Here is a 15,146-nt window from a genome sequence, read left to right on the forward strand (position 1 = left end):
GCTCCTAATACTATGGATTGATTAAATGCAGAGGTCAAACTTCATGCGTGCCATTTTGTATGTATGTATCAGTAGATTTTATGTATATAATGAATGAGTGTAAGGTTACATCCTTAAATCTTTGTGATATATTCTTATTTCTCAATTTGCTGCCTTCTCTAAAATGTCTTAAAGATATTTAGTTGCACTGGGGTCAAATTTGTACTCACAACCTCCACAGCCCTTTTATAGACTTTTATAGCCAAGATCTTTTCAGAGCACATTGGTCTTTAAACCTCGACAATGTTCCGTGTCTCCACTGGGGGAATGAACAACATGAGACAGTTCACATCCCCGTGGTCTTTTCCGTCACGATGTGGAATTCATTGAATATTTCTCAACCACATTCAATATTCTTCATCAATGCTTGGCTAAAAGCATTTCTAATTTTAAAGATGTATGCAGTATCAACTGAGCCTTTTCAAACACAACTACACCGGCACCTGGATTACGACAGGATTTCTCATTTGATGTGGATCATGTCCACATGCTCCTGCTACACACACACACACACACACGCACACGCACACACACATGCACACACAAATAAATCAACAAGCAGAAGCAGCACTTTAAATAATCAATCAATAAATGTCTGCAGGTCAAAATGACCTGCAGACATGTATTGACCGATTTTGTGTAAAACATACTGGCTTTTCACAACACATCATTGCGCCCACATTTTACCTCCACGTTCACGATCCTGAATGAAGAGAGGTCATTACATGTTATGGAGGTTAATTATGTTTTTCTCCCATTTAGAAGCTGGAATGGATGAAATTGACCTGCACCATAACATGAGGGTTAAAAGAGACACTTACAGCAGTGTGAGGTCATGTACAGCTGTTTTCTCCCTTTTCAGCCAATTTGCTTTCACAAATATTTATGTCAGGGCAGTAATAGCTGCATGAAACTGTTGCAGTATATCTATTCCATAAATGATGCATTAAAGTGGACTTTTCTGTCATCCAGTACAAGCAATGCACTTAAACATTTTGCCCATAACAGCTTCCAATTATCACTGCTTTATGGAATTCTTCATCTCTGTTTGAGGCTTATTAAATTAGAGTCCCACAGCAATGTGAAAAGCAGAGCTTGGGCTGCTCTGTTTGTTGTTCTGCCCTCTGTACGAGTAAGACTACACGCTAGGTTAAGCACTAAATTGGGTAACTGTCCAGTGACAGCAGATAAACACCTGCTCGTACAAATCATCCTGAGCCGGAGTTGAAGGGAACTGCTTTCCTACAACAAACAGTTGGACTAGTAATCGATCCAAGACGATCCATTTGGACTTAAAATGTCAGACTTGAGAGGCAAGACAAAGGAATATCTAAGTGTGAAGGATCTGCAGAAGCTTTTGGACTCGTGCAAACTACATCTTCGTCAAGTTGATGAGGTCTGGCCAAAGATATACATCGGGAATGTGTAAGTATACTTTTTATGTCAAACTAAATTAGTTTGCCTCGCAGGAAACTAATTATTGTAATGCTAAATAATCATGATATTTTACATCACTCCTGTAGATTATAATTCTGGAATAAAAATATCGTACTGTGATTGTTAGCTTTCACATACGTCTTGAAATTCTTTCTGTCTCTTTGTCTTGCTAGGGCAGTAGCCCAAAACAAGACTACCTTGCTGAAATTAGGTATAACTCATGTATTAAACGCTGCTCACTCCAAGCGAGGCAGCATAGGGAACCAAAGCTTTTATGGCAACGGCTTTGTGTATTGTGGCATTCCAGCAGATGATTCAACACACTTTGATCTGGATGTTTACTTCCAGACTGCAGCTGATTTCATTCATAAAGCTCTGAAGTCACCTGATGGTAAGACTTTTCTTCTTTTTCACATGAAATATCATACCACTGCACAGTGAGTTTTAATCAAACGTATTTTACTTTGAATTCCTACACATCACGTGTTTAATCTCACTCTTTAAATCCTTAATACACCCATCTATTCAAATTATACCATCATGCCGTCCTTTCAGTCTCAGCTGTCACCACAGTGTAACACAACTTGTAAAGGTATGTAAGTGTATTTTCAGCTAGCAGTAGTAATAAGAGTCTTACCTTGCAGAATTTAAATCTATAATTGACCATGGCTCCTTTCAAAGAAGCTATCAAGCAGAGGACGAGCTGGGATTAAAGAGAGAGTCGGGCCAAGCCTGCAAGGGAACCTTATACGAACAAAGGCAATGAATTTTAGTTACTATTTATAGCTCACAGCAGGAAAAAAGAAAGGCCACAGCATGAGACAGGCACTCATGTATGATACTAATAAGACTGAGGCCTCCCACTAATCCTGCCTCTCCCTTCATCTTGTCTGTTCTTCAGGGAAAGTTCTGGTGCACTGCATCATGGGAATGAGCCGGTCATCGACCTTGGTGTTAGCGTACCTCATGATCTACCGTCACCTCCCGCTCAAACAGGCTTTGCAGAAGTTGATCCAGAAGAGAGCCATCTACCCCAACAGGAATTTCCTGGCTTTGCTTTTGGATCTGGATCTGCAGCTGACAAGAAAAAAGAAAACATGTCAGATCCTGTAATCAACAGAAGTTTACACTTTTCAGCCACACAACAGCGTGGTGTCTAGAGATGGGGATGCCAGTCAGTCTGTTGGTCCAGACTGGAATATTTATATTACACTGTCATGAAATTTGGTTTAACTTATGACTGAATTTCAGTGAGACTCAGCTGCTCTTCGAGATTAGCAGGTTACATATAGCATGTTAGCGTGTTAAACGTAAACAAAAAAACAAGAATAATGGGAAAGCTGCGCACACTGCCGGCATGTCATTAGTACGTTTAATGTATATTAACTTGCTTATGTTAAAGGTAAGATGCTAAATGCAGAATCAGTGTTTCAGCACATACGACGGCCTTCTTCAAATTATTTGCAATGCTAGTGTGCTACACCAACATGTTAGCATACTAAAAATGTGCATGTTAACATGCTAACATACTAAACATTGGATGCTACATATTAGCAAATTAAAACAAGTAATGCTATGATAATGCAAGGCTTTTGTAGGCTAGGCTTTCATGCTAACAGCATGGCAACATCCAATAGGCTAGCTCGTTGTTTATATGCATGAAAGCGTGATGGTAGTGTGTTAACATGCGAACACATGTTAGCGGTAATAAGGTAGGAACAATATGGCTGACCCTCTGGCCCCACACCTCAGGCCAAGCTTTACATTGTTTACCTCACTAGCGGGAAAGATCTAACAATGAATTGCAAAGCTGTCTCTCAATTCAAATCAAATTTTGTTTGGTTCTTGTTTGTAATAAGCTACATTATCATCTTCCAAAAGTTAAGGACGTTTCATGTTTTTCAAGGTCGAGATTATAAAAACAAAGAACATCTCAAATTGACAGTTTGGAATCTTAATGCAATGTGATGTGAAAACGGAGACAAGACTGAACAATCAATCCCGGTGGTTAGGATATTTTATGAATATTGTATGTCTTTCAGTCACCTCTCATTCTTGTAAGATTCATTTTTCTTCAGCACCTCATTTATTACAGCAGAATGGACCAAATGTTTTTACAAAGCATTATTTTTTGTAAACTCTGGAGATAAAACATGTTTTTGCAAGTGAACATTTAAACTCAAAATGGGAACTAATCCAAAGCATCCGTCTTCAACAGGATCCGTGTTCAATTCCTTTGGTGTTATCTGTCAAGCTAGTTGAGCTGATCATCACTGTACATCAAACGGTTTTAAATCTTTTGTTTGTCAATTAAATCATCTGGAGCAACATTAGAGGTCGGACACAAAGTGTGTACTCATGCATCTAGTTTGACAGCAATCCCTCCCCCTGTAATATATCATTATACTCAACCTCACTGCATCACGCACATAATGAACACTGAATTACACGGCAGTATAGTCAAAAGTTCAATTTAAATATAGGCTACGGGTTTCATCTATGGATATTTCATTTGTAAAAAAAAAAAAGTTAATTAGGAACAAAGAATGAAATTAACTTGATAAAAATAAACGTTTAAATTGTTTCAACATATGCTCAGACTTTCTTGTGAATTTATTTCTGACATACTATTTATGTTATAGACCAGATTGAGTATGTCCATATTGCAGTTTCACATGACAGCGTAAGTGATCCACACGTACAGTAAAAGGGAGGGTCCTGAATTGACCAAATGTGCAGGTGTTGATTTAAGCACATTTCACTGCGAGAAGAGTCTCAGTAGAGACTTTAAGCTCAGCAGCACTGATTTAATTCTCTTGCTGGTGAAAAAGCAGTGTCCTATCCTCCCTCCTGTGCTGCGAGCTCGGGTTACCTGAAAGGAATGCAGAAGATGATGCCAGAATTATTTTGGGCTGAGATTCAGATGTTAAAATAGCAAAAAAGGTTGCAGGGTAGATTGCCAAGGAGAACGTAGACAGTTGTGCTGTCGACCTACATGTAGCTCTTTCAGAGAGATCTTGAAAAGCAACGTTTCCAGCCAAGGCAAGTGTCTGCTAACAATTTGTTGTTACGGATTTGTTGCAGATTGAAGTCCATGTTGGTAAAATATTTATCAGGCTGTATAGTGTATGGATTCATCGTACTGTATGCCTTTGTTTGCAAGGTACAGTGAACATGTTTCTGAAGCATTTTAATAAACGAGAATGTACTGTGATGATACTGCATTGCGTGATTGATTACCACACTTTCTTCTTTTATTAATTTGCTCACAAATCCAGACGAACCACATTGAAAAGGCCAAAGAGGGAAGTGTAATTCATAAAACCACCAAGAAGAGGCCCGGAGGAGGTAAAAAGCCATTTTTATTTGCCCTCCATGTTAACCGTGGGCACTTTCCCATACATAGCATCTTTAATTACACAGAAGTAGAGCAGGAAGGATAGGTTAGCCTAAGGGGGGGAGGCTATGAAAGCAGCGCTGCAGCTCAACATGTGCACCAGGGAAATCAGTTCTCTGCCCTGACTGTGGGAGGGAGGGAAGGGTTGTACTTATAGATCAATGAGGAGAAAGAAGAGCCTCCAGGTTCTCCGGGCACATGTTGTACTTGTGCAAAGACACAATCTACTCTGCCTCCAATACTCACAAACTCATATGCATGGAGCATATGCTGGGTCAGATGCAGCTTCTCTTGCATTCACATGACACACATGCAACCAGGCACTTCTTGCAGGGATGCATGAAGCTGTCATGATGTTCGAGTGCACCTCCATATGCCACAGCAGCTTAACAAAAGGTCACTGAGACAGATTTGGTCCCAACGACGCGTCCCTGTGGACACGACAATAAGTCTCCAATCCCTGCGTGTCACATTATGTCACCACACACCAGCAGAATGCAAATAGGAGGCTGAGCTGCCATCGGTTTCTTTGCTGTAACAATCCATACACATGGTTTGTACATCCTCAGCCTGGAGCAGAAACACACAGCTGCCTAAATGGATGCTAATGTATACAGTTTGCATATTATAAGTCCCTCACAAGCCCGATGTGTAAATTGTAAATGCACAGGTTGGACTTGCCTACAGGAAATGAATAGCTGATGTTCACAGGCCTTGAATTCCAATTTCGTTGTATCTCTGGGGATAAATAAACCCACCTAAGTGCTACTGAACTGTGGATAAAATAATGAGCGCTTCATAAGGTCATCCCACAATTATGTGTTCTTCTGGTCCTTTGCTGCTGTGGAGTGCATTTATGGCATAATTATAGTCTATATTTAAGTCTATATTTAAGGGCCTCTATACCTAATGTTCTTTTCATCGATCCTCGATGTAATCCTCCGTTGTATTTCTCTTTCAGTGTCTCTCTTCAATAAAGCCTGTTAGAAGTCATCAGTGGCGTTATTAACGTTCAAAGGAAAATCAGTCTGAAACTGTATCCGCATTTTCTTTCTTAAACTGTTGATGAGCGAGGTAAAGAAAAAACATTTCCAAGCCTTTGATGGCTTTTCTGCTTCTGGGCACGGTCTAAATTTTATAGCAGGGACCAGTTCTGCTTAAGCTCCCAGTTAAACTCTGTTTGAGTATCATGGTACCTCTGTGCGACAGGTTGTAAAAGTCAAGTGAAGTGAAGCATCCAGACATGCCCAGAGGCCTCAGCTGCTTGGGAAGCCCGGAGGGGCAAGACGGCAGGTATGAGACCCCCGCGGCATCAGAGCTCCAGAGGCTGATGTGGACAAAGAAAGCGACCAGCAGCCATCTGGATGAGGTTCAGCACAGGATCTACATCGGAGACATGTGAGACCAGGCATGCTAATAAAGGATATACACATTGTCACCAACGCAAGGCAAACGAAACTGAAAAAAGCAATTCAAAATAATGTATTATAGGTAAAAGCAGCAATATTTTTTTATGGATTAAATGGGTCCCATTAATACTTGTACATAAAAAGTGTTGTTTGTAGAGAAGAACCCACAGAGCATTGCCCCTCGACTTAGTCGCCATCAGCGCTAAAGGATTTTTTCACTGCTCTCATGATGCTGTTTGCTGTTATATTCTGTTCGCTAGCAAGTCAAAAATATTGACTAAAGTTTATACGTCAGTGGTTTCTTTCTGCTGTCCCTATTAGTAAAAGATCGGTTATTTCTGGTTCTATAAATCCCATCGCATTCTTCAGTAATACGTTTGTTTTACAATAGTTTTGGGATGCCAGATTTTGAAGCAACAAAAACATTGACGCATTTACGAATTTTATGCTTTTGTTGTTAGACAAATAGGCTAAGCATTAGCTTTAGATCCACAACTTGGCAACACAAACGTTCTCCTGATGTTTGCATTAAACAGCTTATTAATGATTTAAGGCATTAGTGAATGTTTTATTAATCATCAATATGACAACTTTAAAATAATGAATAATCAACATTACAAGTAAAAAGCATTCCTTATTACAAAATGGTGATATGCATATAGAAACCCTTCTTTCACTGACAATATGATAATTATGCTTTTTTTCCCTTTAGGTATGCAGCCAAAGACAAGAGGGCACTCCAGGCTCACCATATCACCCATGTACTTAACGCTGCTAATGGGAAGTTCAACGTGAACACGGGCCCCAGCTTCTACAGAGACACCAAAATCACTTATCATGGAGTGGAAGCTTTTGACATGCCATCCTTTAACTTGAGTCCCTTCTTTTACCCAGCGGCCAATTTTATCAAGAACGCTTTAAGCTCGCCCAAAGGTAAGGAGCGCTCCCTGAGCTCATGGTATTTCTTATAATGTTTAACTTAGGAGTGAGGCTTTTTTTTTTCTTCTTCCTCCTGCAAGGTAAAGTACTGAGACAATTGTCAGTCAATTCCCATTACAGCAGCCCCCAGTTGTATTAGTCATTACAATGCAAATCAAACACTAAACATAATATCAAGCTAATATCTTTCCCCCACGGTAATCTTCTCATAAACTCAAACCTTGGCCAGGAAAATTGGTATTAAATGGATTGCCCTGGTAATTTGTAAGCAACACTTTTATTGGACATGGAAATTACACAATTATGTTTGTGGCCTGCGCCTGCCCGGCCTGTTATGCAAAGTGAAGTCGGTATCTGACACGACAGTAATAAGATGAGGCCTCCTCATTCACATGCTGGCTGATCGGGGGCTCCAGTGTGTGGCGGGGCCTACAGTAATCCCCAGCAGAAATACACGGACGCCAAGACAGTTCAATTACGCGCTCCTATGCGCCCTAATCCTCAAGGCCGATAAGGAACCAGGGATTACCGTGTCGAAACATTTGTTGCAACATTGTTGAAAACTTTTTAGTCAGGAGTTAGAAGTGCTCCCCTGTGATGTGCATGTTTTTAATCCACGGAGAGAGGAGTAACAAATTAGACAGTTAGAATAAAGTTCACCACAATAATCCAGTCATTGCATGGTTGTAAATACAGACATGGAGCTGTGTACGGCTGAGCTCTGGACTGACACATAGAAAATGGTGTTAAGGGTTTTTTTTTCCTGCTGATTGGCAGGTAAAGTGTTTGTCCACTGTGCGATGGGTCTCAGCCGCTCGTCCACTTTGGTTCTGGCCTACCTCATGATCCATGAGAACATGACGCTGGTGGACGCCATCAAAGCTGTCAGCGCCAACAGGAACATCGCACCAAACAATGGCTTCCTGGAGCAGCTCCGAGAGCTGGACAAAAAGCTGCAGGTATCATCGAGGAGCTGGAGTGCCAACAGGCGGACTTGAGATACAATCCATCAGTTCATACATCTGGATTACACTTTTGGGTTTAAAGTAGATAACGGAGGTATGAACGTTAAAGCATGCTAATTGTCTTTTCTTTGGAAGACAAATTCCTTTTTTTTTCAAGAAGAAATTAAAGTGCCTTGAAATACATCGCAGGCCTGTAATTGTAGTGAACAGGTAGTAACAAAATCAACAGTCAAAAAGTGCTTTAGTGTGATGGAACGCTCCAAAACAGCTACTAGATTAACCTTGAGATTGTCAACAACCACTGGTGTTCGTCTGACTCAGAAATACTCTCTAGAAATATGAAAAGTAGTTTCCTAGTGTTCTCAGAATAAACTAGTGTGCATGTCCATTGTAATGAGGAAATATGTCAAAAAATACAACATGTTTTTATGAGGTTTGTTTTTATAGTATCTGGATGGCAGTGACTTAATTCATGAATTCATGAAGTTCATAAATAAAATGATGAAAATAACAGCAGCATTGTCCTTGAAATGATTTCAAATTAGGAACACATTAGTGCAGTTTAGACTGCCTCAGCGAGGCATCCTCCGCACCATGTTTCAAATCACTAATACAACTATAATCACATATGTGGTTCTGTAGCTAAAATTGCCACAACACAAGCAGCCTGGCTTCTGTCACGGTCATGTGAGGAATAAATAGTCCACACCGCTCCTGCCCAGACTATGGCATCTCCAGCTGTCTCGCTCCAGCGGGGCTCAGCCTCTAAACAACAGCGACACTCTGCTCACATGGAAAACAGAGCGAGTTGCACTAATAAGGTTAGAGTTTACCGTGGTTCCTTTCCAAATGCCTACAGGAAGTAAGAACTAGCAGGACAGCAGCAAAAACTTCGCACATTTTCCATCCCGGAGGATCGAATCTTTGGAGGTATATTTTCTCACTGTGAACCAAGTGCTGAGCTAAATACAATTTGTGCGAATTATTCAACGACACCGAAGTGGAAGAGGCAGAAATGAGCCCAGAGGAGGAGCCAGAGTATCAGACACCGCCCACCTGCGAGCTGCTGGGCCTTCTGCTGAAGAACAGACGCCCCACTGGAGCTGTCAACGAGGTTTGGCCCAACCTCTACATCGGAGATGCGTAAGTGACATTCTCACTTCAGGGCCCTGCTGCAATATGGTGATCGGATTGTGAAACTGTTGCTGCAAACAAGTCCTGTATTTGGCCAACGCACGGGACAAATATTAAATCTGTACATTTGAGTCACCATGTGATACATTCGCAAACATACGCTCGCAGAGCTGGCTCCAGGCGAGAGAAATCTCCATTCCTTGTATCATCTCTCGTGTCGTTCGCAGGGCTACAGCTCAGCATAAATCCCTGTTAGTGGATCTGGGTATAACACATGTGGTGAATGCTGCAGATGGCCCCCAGCACATTTGCACTGGGCCACATTTCTACAAAGACACCAGCATACAGTATCATGGAGTCGAAGCACCGGACAGTAAAGATTTTGACTTGAGCCCATTCTTCACTGAGACGGCTGATTTCATTCACGCTGCTCTGGAGCTGAAAGGTACATCGAGTCAGTTTATGCCTCAGAAAAGTAAAGAAACACAATAGGTGAGGGGTGTAATGATACTGTCTGTCGTTGCACAACATAATAAATCTAGCGAGCTGAAAACTTGACTGTAATGTTAAATAAATCTAAAACTAATGACCCAAAAACGCAAAAAAATGTTTGCATTTATTTATTAAAACTCAACTGCTGGCAGCGTGTACAAGAAAGATGTCTTTATCCAAGAAAATCTAAAATGAGGTGTTAGAAAAGGTGTTTGCGACCAGCTGAGGTGTTTGGCAACTCCAAACATTTGGTCTTTAACCCACTGGAAGATTTTCTTTTGTATTTCTTTAACTTGGTTTTAAAGATCTGCTTTTTCATTTCCGAGTTTTTTCTTCATATTTTGCACCAAAAGACATTTTGCATTAAAAGAAAAATGATTTATATAATCGTATTAATAGAGCAACTTGACACACTTTACACTTTACACCTGTACATTCTTGTCACTTTTTTCAGATGTAGTCCAGATTGTTTAGTCCTCTGTGGCAAATTTATAATTTTGTGCGATACAAATAAATTGTGTTAAATTCAATTAATTATATTAAGAACATTAAAGCTGACTGACTTACAACCTTACATACAGATCGATTATCATCCATATACAAGTAAATTGTGTTCAGTAATTACATTCAGGTAGTTATTTACGAGTCACAGTATGCATGCTGACATGTGAAGTGTTCCTGTCGAATGTCCCGTGCAGGTAAGGTGCTCGTCCACTGTGCACGAGGAGTCAGCCGCTCAGCGACTCTGGCACTGGCCTTCCTCATGATCAGAGAAAGACTTTCCCTCGCTGAGGCCGTGGAGGCGGTTCGCAGGCACAGAAACATTCTTCCAAATGTTGGATTTCTGAATCAGCTCCGTCACTTGGACTCTTCTTTGGCCCCGGAGAGGAAAACAACACAACATCAAGAAGGGAAGAAATGAAGCATTCATTAAGAATTTTACTGCAGAAGGATTGTTTTGATTTGTTTAATGCAACTCGCCGAGTCTTTACATTAGAGCTAAACATGGCTGCTAGATGTTTTTAAAAATGTATTTTTCTTCCTTCGAGCCAGCTGCTTTTTTCCAATAAACTCAATGAAAGTCAGTTTGCATTTTCGTTGCACTGTAATGCCGTTTTAGTGCAGATTCAATTGAGGTCTGCACTGTATTACCAGATAACAATAACTGCAAAACTAAAATAATATAGACTTGTTATTCAGTATAGATTACAAAAGTAAAGTGTTAAGAGCCTGTAAAATAGAGATGTAGGTTTGGACTCATTAGACTTGCACAACAACTTGACTGTTTATACATTTACATTATTAGTTATGTGTATTAGTCATCATGGCTCAATTTTAAATGTTAACATGCAGAGACTTTCATCTGGATTTTAAGAGCTGTGACTTAAATTGAGCTTTTCTCAGATGACTCCAGACTTCTTCCAATCAATAAAACTGTTTTTCCTATGGTGCAGAAATGATTTAAAAGCCACTGGCTGACTGCATTGTTAGGATAATTACATACAAGTAATTTAGAACTGTGCAGCATTCAGTTTTTAAAACAGTGAGCAAAAAAGTAAAGTATCCACAATGTTGTTGAGGAGCTGAAAGACATAGACACACCGGAATGGTCACATACACAGCACAATCAATATCACAGGAGGCCATTAAAATAAATAGCACAACTGCCAAAATCCTTGCAATTCTTGAACAGCGTACGCCTATAAATAAACTATGCTCCACTTATACATTCACAATCCTTGAAAATAGTGTGTCTAACTGCTGCAATCCAGCGATGTACAGTTAAAACTGCAATGTCTAAAGAGGCTTGATACAAGCTGATAAAAATATGCCAGCATGGCTCTGAGTGTGTATACAGATTCAGGTCAGACTTTGAAAAGAGATGAAACGCTGAAGCCATCTTAATAAGAGATGCTCTCCAGAGCACACTGAGAGAAAGAGAGAGAGAAAGGGAGAGAGAGAGAGAGAGAGAGGAGAGAGAGAGAGATGCTGTCAAAATAAAAGGAATTGGATATCACAGGTTTAATGATTTCACTGTCAGAATGAATGATGGCAGAGCATGAAGATATGAGGGAAAAATAAAGGAGTCTGATGGTGTGAAAACTCTGTCTGACATGTTAGCAGCTTCATCCAGCCATTCTGCAATACAGTCATCATCACACTCTCACTTTAGGGGCTCGCATTTAGATCACTGAATGGACCATGCATATCATATAACGGGGAATCAAAGACATGTGCCATCCTGTGAAAAACCTTGTCTGTCTAACAGTCTGACACATTTCAGTTCCCTTCTGGCCCCCCCGAGAGGCTCCAGAAAATGCAGAACATCCTTAACGGGTGTTGTGAGGCAGCGCTTGAGCTCTCTCTCCTGCAGCGTCTGAAGATATGCAGAAAGGCTAAAAGAGACCGACACAATTTCAAGGAGTCGCTCATATGGCTGAGCAAAAGCTCAGAGTGCCCTGTTCACTTCACTGAATATGGGTATCCTTTGGCAAGTGCAAAGTTTGGGTAAGCTCAGCTTCCTGCCAGCAGCGGAGATTAAAGTTGTGTGTTTAGAAGTGGATGGCGGGGACTGGCTGGGTGGAAGTTTTCCCCACAGGCAGGGAACGTGGCAGCTAAGGTCAGGGGCCCGCCACATCACTGCCCTAAAAATATCCTCTGCATTTGATTCCCGTCACAGAGCGGTTATACAATCTGTGCCCTCACTTGAGCCTGCCAGAATTAAACCTCGCCATGTTCTGCCTTTAAGGACTGCTTCACAACAAGCTGCCAAAATGATAAAAGCAAAGTTCACAAGCAGGAAAACGAAGGACTTCAATCTCTTGGTGAGTGCTTCCGGAGATGCATGTGAAAAACAATGTACAAAATGCTTTATTTTTTTCATGATTATAGAGGGAGAAAAGTGAAAGAAGAAAAAAAAAAAAAGCAAGCGTGGTTTTTCTTTTCCCCCCTCAAGCTAATAAATCATGTGTGAAAGGAAGCCACAGCGAGAAAATGGCTTCTCACAAGTCAAAGACTGGAACCAAGATAAATGTTACAAAGGCGGTGAAGGAATCCAGTCCAGTGGATGAATATGTCACACCTGGGGGCTATGAGCTGGAGAAAATCCTAAACCGTGGGAGTGTGGCTTACACTCATGTCAACGAGGTCTGGCCTAATGTCTACATCGGGGACGAGTAAGTAAAACAAGTATAAAATTACTAAACTAGTAAAATAATGGAGGATTAAAATAATATTCATTCTGGCTTCTTGCAGGCAGACGGCAAAGGACAAGTGTAATCTGAGAAGGTTGGGGATTACGCACATCTTGAACGCAGCAGAGGGGACGTGGAACAATGTGGACACCGGAGCCGGTTACTACAGCGACATGGACGTGGGCTACTGTGGCGTGGTAGCGGAAGACATCGCGACCTTTAACCTCAGCCAGTATTTCTTCTCCGCTGCCCGGTTTATTGAAGAAACGTTGAGCAATCCTCAGAGTAAGACAACACTTAGTTCAATGGTCACTTTCAGCCATATGAGCAGGATGACTTGGTGGGCTCGACAGTTTAGGTTTTAATTAGATTAGATATTTTTGATTATTCCTCGTGTGCACTTTACCCAGCAAACGAATGAAGTGCAAGTAAAATAAAAATAAAAAACAAGTACAAGAAATATAAACAGTAAACAATGCACAATAACAATATTACATATACCGATAGAATAAAAAACGTTTTTTTTATTGTACAGTCGAGGTGATTAAAGGGACCAAAGTGATTAAAGTCTTTATTTTTTTGTGGTCTTCCGCGAGTTCAGCTGGTTGTGCAGCCTGGCAGCAGCAGGAAGGAAGGACTTGTGGTAGGGTGCACCTTTGCAAAGGTAGCTCTCAAGCCGCGGGTGGACACCCACACAGGGGTCGGTACTCTAATGATCCTGCATGTGAGATAGGAAGAGGAGCCACCTCTGATTGGTTTGTTGAATCACAGGTTTTCTGATCTAGACAAGCTGGCTGGCTTGTCTGATTTAACGGTTTGTGGTGTGAAAGGAACTCTAGATACCCAAAGGTATGTGCACAAGCCCTGAAAAGGTGAGCTTTTCATAATGTGTCCCCTTTAAAGATCAGCCACCATCCTTGTTTATTGGCATGAAAAGAAGACACGAAATCAAAGCGTTTTTCAGGAATGTACTGCTTTCTAGGGATTATTTACACGCTTTGCTTGGTGCAGTTTTCAGTGATGACTAAGGATTATCCACAATGGCATTGTTTCTGGAAATGTTTCTATTCCTAACGGAACTCAAATTAAATTTGGAAAAACCCAAACTTTCTGCGGGCAGACCAAAAATGTAGCCATTCCCTGATGATGCGATTAATTCACGTACAGATAAACTGCTGGTGCACTGCGTGATGGGAAGGAGTCGGTCTGCCACACTCTTCCTGGCCTACCTCATGATCTGCGAAAACATGACGGTGGTCGATGCCGTCGAACACGTGAAGAGTCGCAGGAGGATCATCCCCAACTGGGGCTTCCTGAAACAGCTGAGAGAGTTGGACATGCAGCTCCTGGAGAAGAGAGGAGAGGGAACAGAGCAGAGCTGACGGGAGCCCTGGGGGTGGCCAAGTGGAGCCTCAGGTCGATGGAGACAAATTCAAGTCGAGTTTCAAGTCATTGTGAGCTAATACAAGCATCTGGTTATTAAAGTTCAACGTTCAAGAAGAGCCAGGACAAGTCAAAGAAATCAAAACTCTGGCCAACCATCAAGCAATTTGAGATAAGTCTAAGTCAAGTAAAAAGCAACTTGAGACAAGTTTAAAGTTCAATCTCAAGTCATTCAGCACCAGTCAAAGTCAAGTCTCAAGTACAGCATGAAGCAAATCTGAAGTCACAAGTCATTCGAGTCAAATCCCGGTCACGTCTTGCAGTGTGAATCTCGTGAAATCTCAAGTCCCGCAACAAGTTGCAAGATTTCAAGTCTCCGAAAGCCATCTGTGGAAATGACGTTCCCTTTGAAAATGTGTTGAATCATGTTTTTTTTAAAATTTATTTTGAGACCAAATTCTTTTAATGCAAAGCTCAAATAATTAAATAGCAAATGTGTGGGTATGCAGCTTGTTGTCTCATGTTTTCTTTACTTCTCTTTTCTCATTATTTTACCAGCTAACATTATGAGACATGATTGGTTTTGCCTTCAGGTTTCATGGCAGGTCGGGTTTTTAGACTGTAAAATCTAAAGTAAATGAAGTCTCAGAGCAGTGAAGTCCAAGTCATTTACTTCTTTTAATATTAAAATACTTTTCTGCAGAGAAAACAGCTGCTTGGACTACGACATATTCTAAATCTATGAATATTTCAAATT

General features: G+C 40.9%; 4 protein-coding genes across 5 annotated transcripts; all 4 read left to right on the forward strand.

Moving 5' to 3' along the window:
- Positions 1–1,215: 1,215 nt before the first annotated feature.
- On the forward strand, positions 1,216–4,726 carry LOC137789330 (dual specificity protein phosphatase 13A-like). Its single transcript, XM_068582782.1, has 3 exons — positions 1,216–1,464; positions 1,650–1,867; positions 2,378–4,726. Exons 1-3 carry the CDS (start codon positions 1,337–1,339, stop codon positions 2,587–2,589), a joined length of 558 nt encoding a protein of 185 aa, XP_068438883.1. The 5' UTR covers positions 1,216–1,336; the 3' UTR covers positions 2,590–4,726.
- LOC137789328 (dual specificity phosphatase 29-like) lies at positions 1,378–8,645 on the forward strand. Of its 2 annotated transcripts, XM_068582779.1 has the most exons (5): positions 1,378–1,464; positions 4,755–4,824; positions 6,083–6,271; positions 6,995–7,215; positions 7,999–8,645. In XM_068582779.1, the coding sequence occupies exons 3-5, from the start codon at positions 6,117–6,119 to the stop codon at positions 8,217–8,219; spliced, it is 597 nt and encodes a 198-aa protein (XP_068438880.1). In that variant the 5' UTR covers positions 1,378–1,464; positions 4,755–4,824; positions 6,083–6,116; the 3' UTR covers positions 8,220–8,645. The 2 variants fall into 2 exon arrangements, with proteins under 2 accessions (XP_068438880.1, XP_068438881.1); XM_068582780.1 differs by lacking the exon at positions 4,755–4,824 and having other exon boundaries at positions 1,381–1,464.
- A 317-nt stretch (positions 8,646–8,962) lies between these two features.
- LOC137789329 (dual specificity phosphatase 29-like) lies at positions 8,963–10,963 on the forward strand. Its single transcript, XM_068582781.1, has 3 exons — positions 8,963–9,329; positions 9,548–9,765; positions 10,511–10,963. Exons 1-3 carry the CDS (start codon positions 9,202–9,204, stop codon positions 10,732–10,734), a joined length of 570 nt encoding a protein of 189 aa, XP_068438882.1. The 5' UTR covers positions 8,963–9,201; the 3' UTR covers positions 10,735–10,963.
- Positions 10,964–12,346: 1,383 nt separating this feature from the next.
- Positions 12,347–14,897, forward strand: dusp29 (dual specificity phosphatase 29). The gene is made up of 4 exons (XM_068582778.1): positions 12,347–12,637; positions 12,769–12,988; positions 13,068–13,291; positions 14,174–14,897. Exons 2-4 carry the CDS (start codon positions 12,807–12,809, stop codon positions 14,386–14,388), a joined length of 621 nt encoding a protein of 206 aa, XP_068438879.1. The 5' UTR covers positions 12,347–12,637; positions 12,769–12,806; the 3' UTR covers positions 14,389–14,897.
- Positions 14,898–15,146: the final 249 nt, after the last annotated feature.

The sequence above is a fragment of the Clinocottus analis genome, unplaced genomic scaffold, assembly GCF_023055335.1.
Source record: "Clinocottus analis isolate CAN_PGR_092001 unplaced genomic scaffold, fCliAna1.0.p SCAF_19, whole genome shotgun sequence".
Classification (NCBI taxonomy): domain Eukaryota; kingdom Metazoa; phylum Chordata; class Actinopteri; order Perciformes; family Cottidae; genus Clinocottus; species Clinocottus analis.

What these genes read in the sequence shown, in the direction of transcription:
- LOC137789330 (XM_068582782.1), top strand. Translation starts at nt 1,337, where the DNA reads ATGTCAGACTTGAGAGGCAAGACAAAGGAATATCTAAGTGTGAAGGAT. An exon ending in AAGATATACATCGGGAATGT is followed by an intron (nt 1,465 to 1,649) that starts GTAAGTATACTT and finishes TTGTCTTGCTAG; the next exon opens with GGCAGTAGCCCAAAACAAGA. An exon ending in AGCTCTGAAGTCACCTGATG is followed by an intron (nt 1,868 to 2,377) that starts GTAAGACTTTTC and finishes TCTGTTCTTCAG; the next exon opens with GGAAAGTTCTGGTGCACTGC.
- LOC137789328 (XM_068582779.1), top strand. Translation starts at nt 6,117, where the DNA reads ATGCCCAGAGGCCTCAGCTGCTTGGGAAGCCCGGAGGGGCAAGACGGC. An exon ending in AGGATCTACATCGGAGACAT is followed by an intron (nt 6,272 to 6,994) that starts GTGAGACCAGGC and finishes TTTTCCCTTTAG; the next exon opens with GTATGCAGCCAAAGACAAGA. An exon ending in CGCTTTAAGCTCGCCCAAAG is followed by an intron (nt 7,216 to 7,998) that starts GTAAGGAGCGCT and finishes GCTGATTGGCAG; the next exon opens with GTAAAGTGTTTGTCCACTGT.
- LOC137789329 (XM_068582781.1), top strand. Translation starts at nt 9,202, where the DNA reads ATGAGCCCAGAGGAGGAGCCAGAGTATCAGACACCGCCCACCTGCGAG. An exon ending in AACCTCTACATCGGAGATGC is followed by an intron (nt 9,330 to 9,547) that starts GTAAGTGACATT and finishes TGTCGTTCGCAG; the next exon opens with GGCTACAGCTCAGCATAAAT. An exon ending in CGCTGCTCTGGAGCTGAAAG is followed by an intron (nt 9,766 to 10,510) that starts GTACATCGAGTC and finishes TGTCCCGTGCAG; the next exon opens with GTAAGGTGCTCGTCCACTGT.
- dusp29 (XM_068582778.1), top strand. Translation starts at nt 12,807, where the DNA reads ATGGCTTCTCACAAGTCAAAGACTGGAACCAAGATAAATGTTACAAAG. An exon ending in AATGTCTACATCGGGGACGA is followed by an intron (nt 12,989 to 13,067) that starts GTAAGTAAAACA and finishes GGCTTCTTGCAG; the next exon opens with GCAGACGGCAAAGGACAAGT. An exon ending in AACGTTGAGCAATCCTCAGA is followed by an intron (nt 13,292 to 14,173) that starts GTAAGACAACAC and finishes ATTCACGTACAG; the next exon opens with ATAAACTGCTGGTGCACTGC.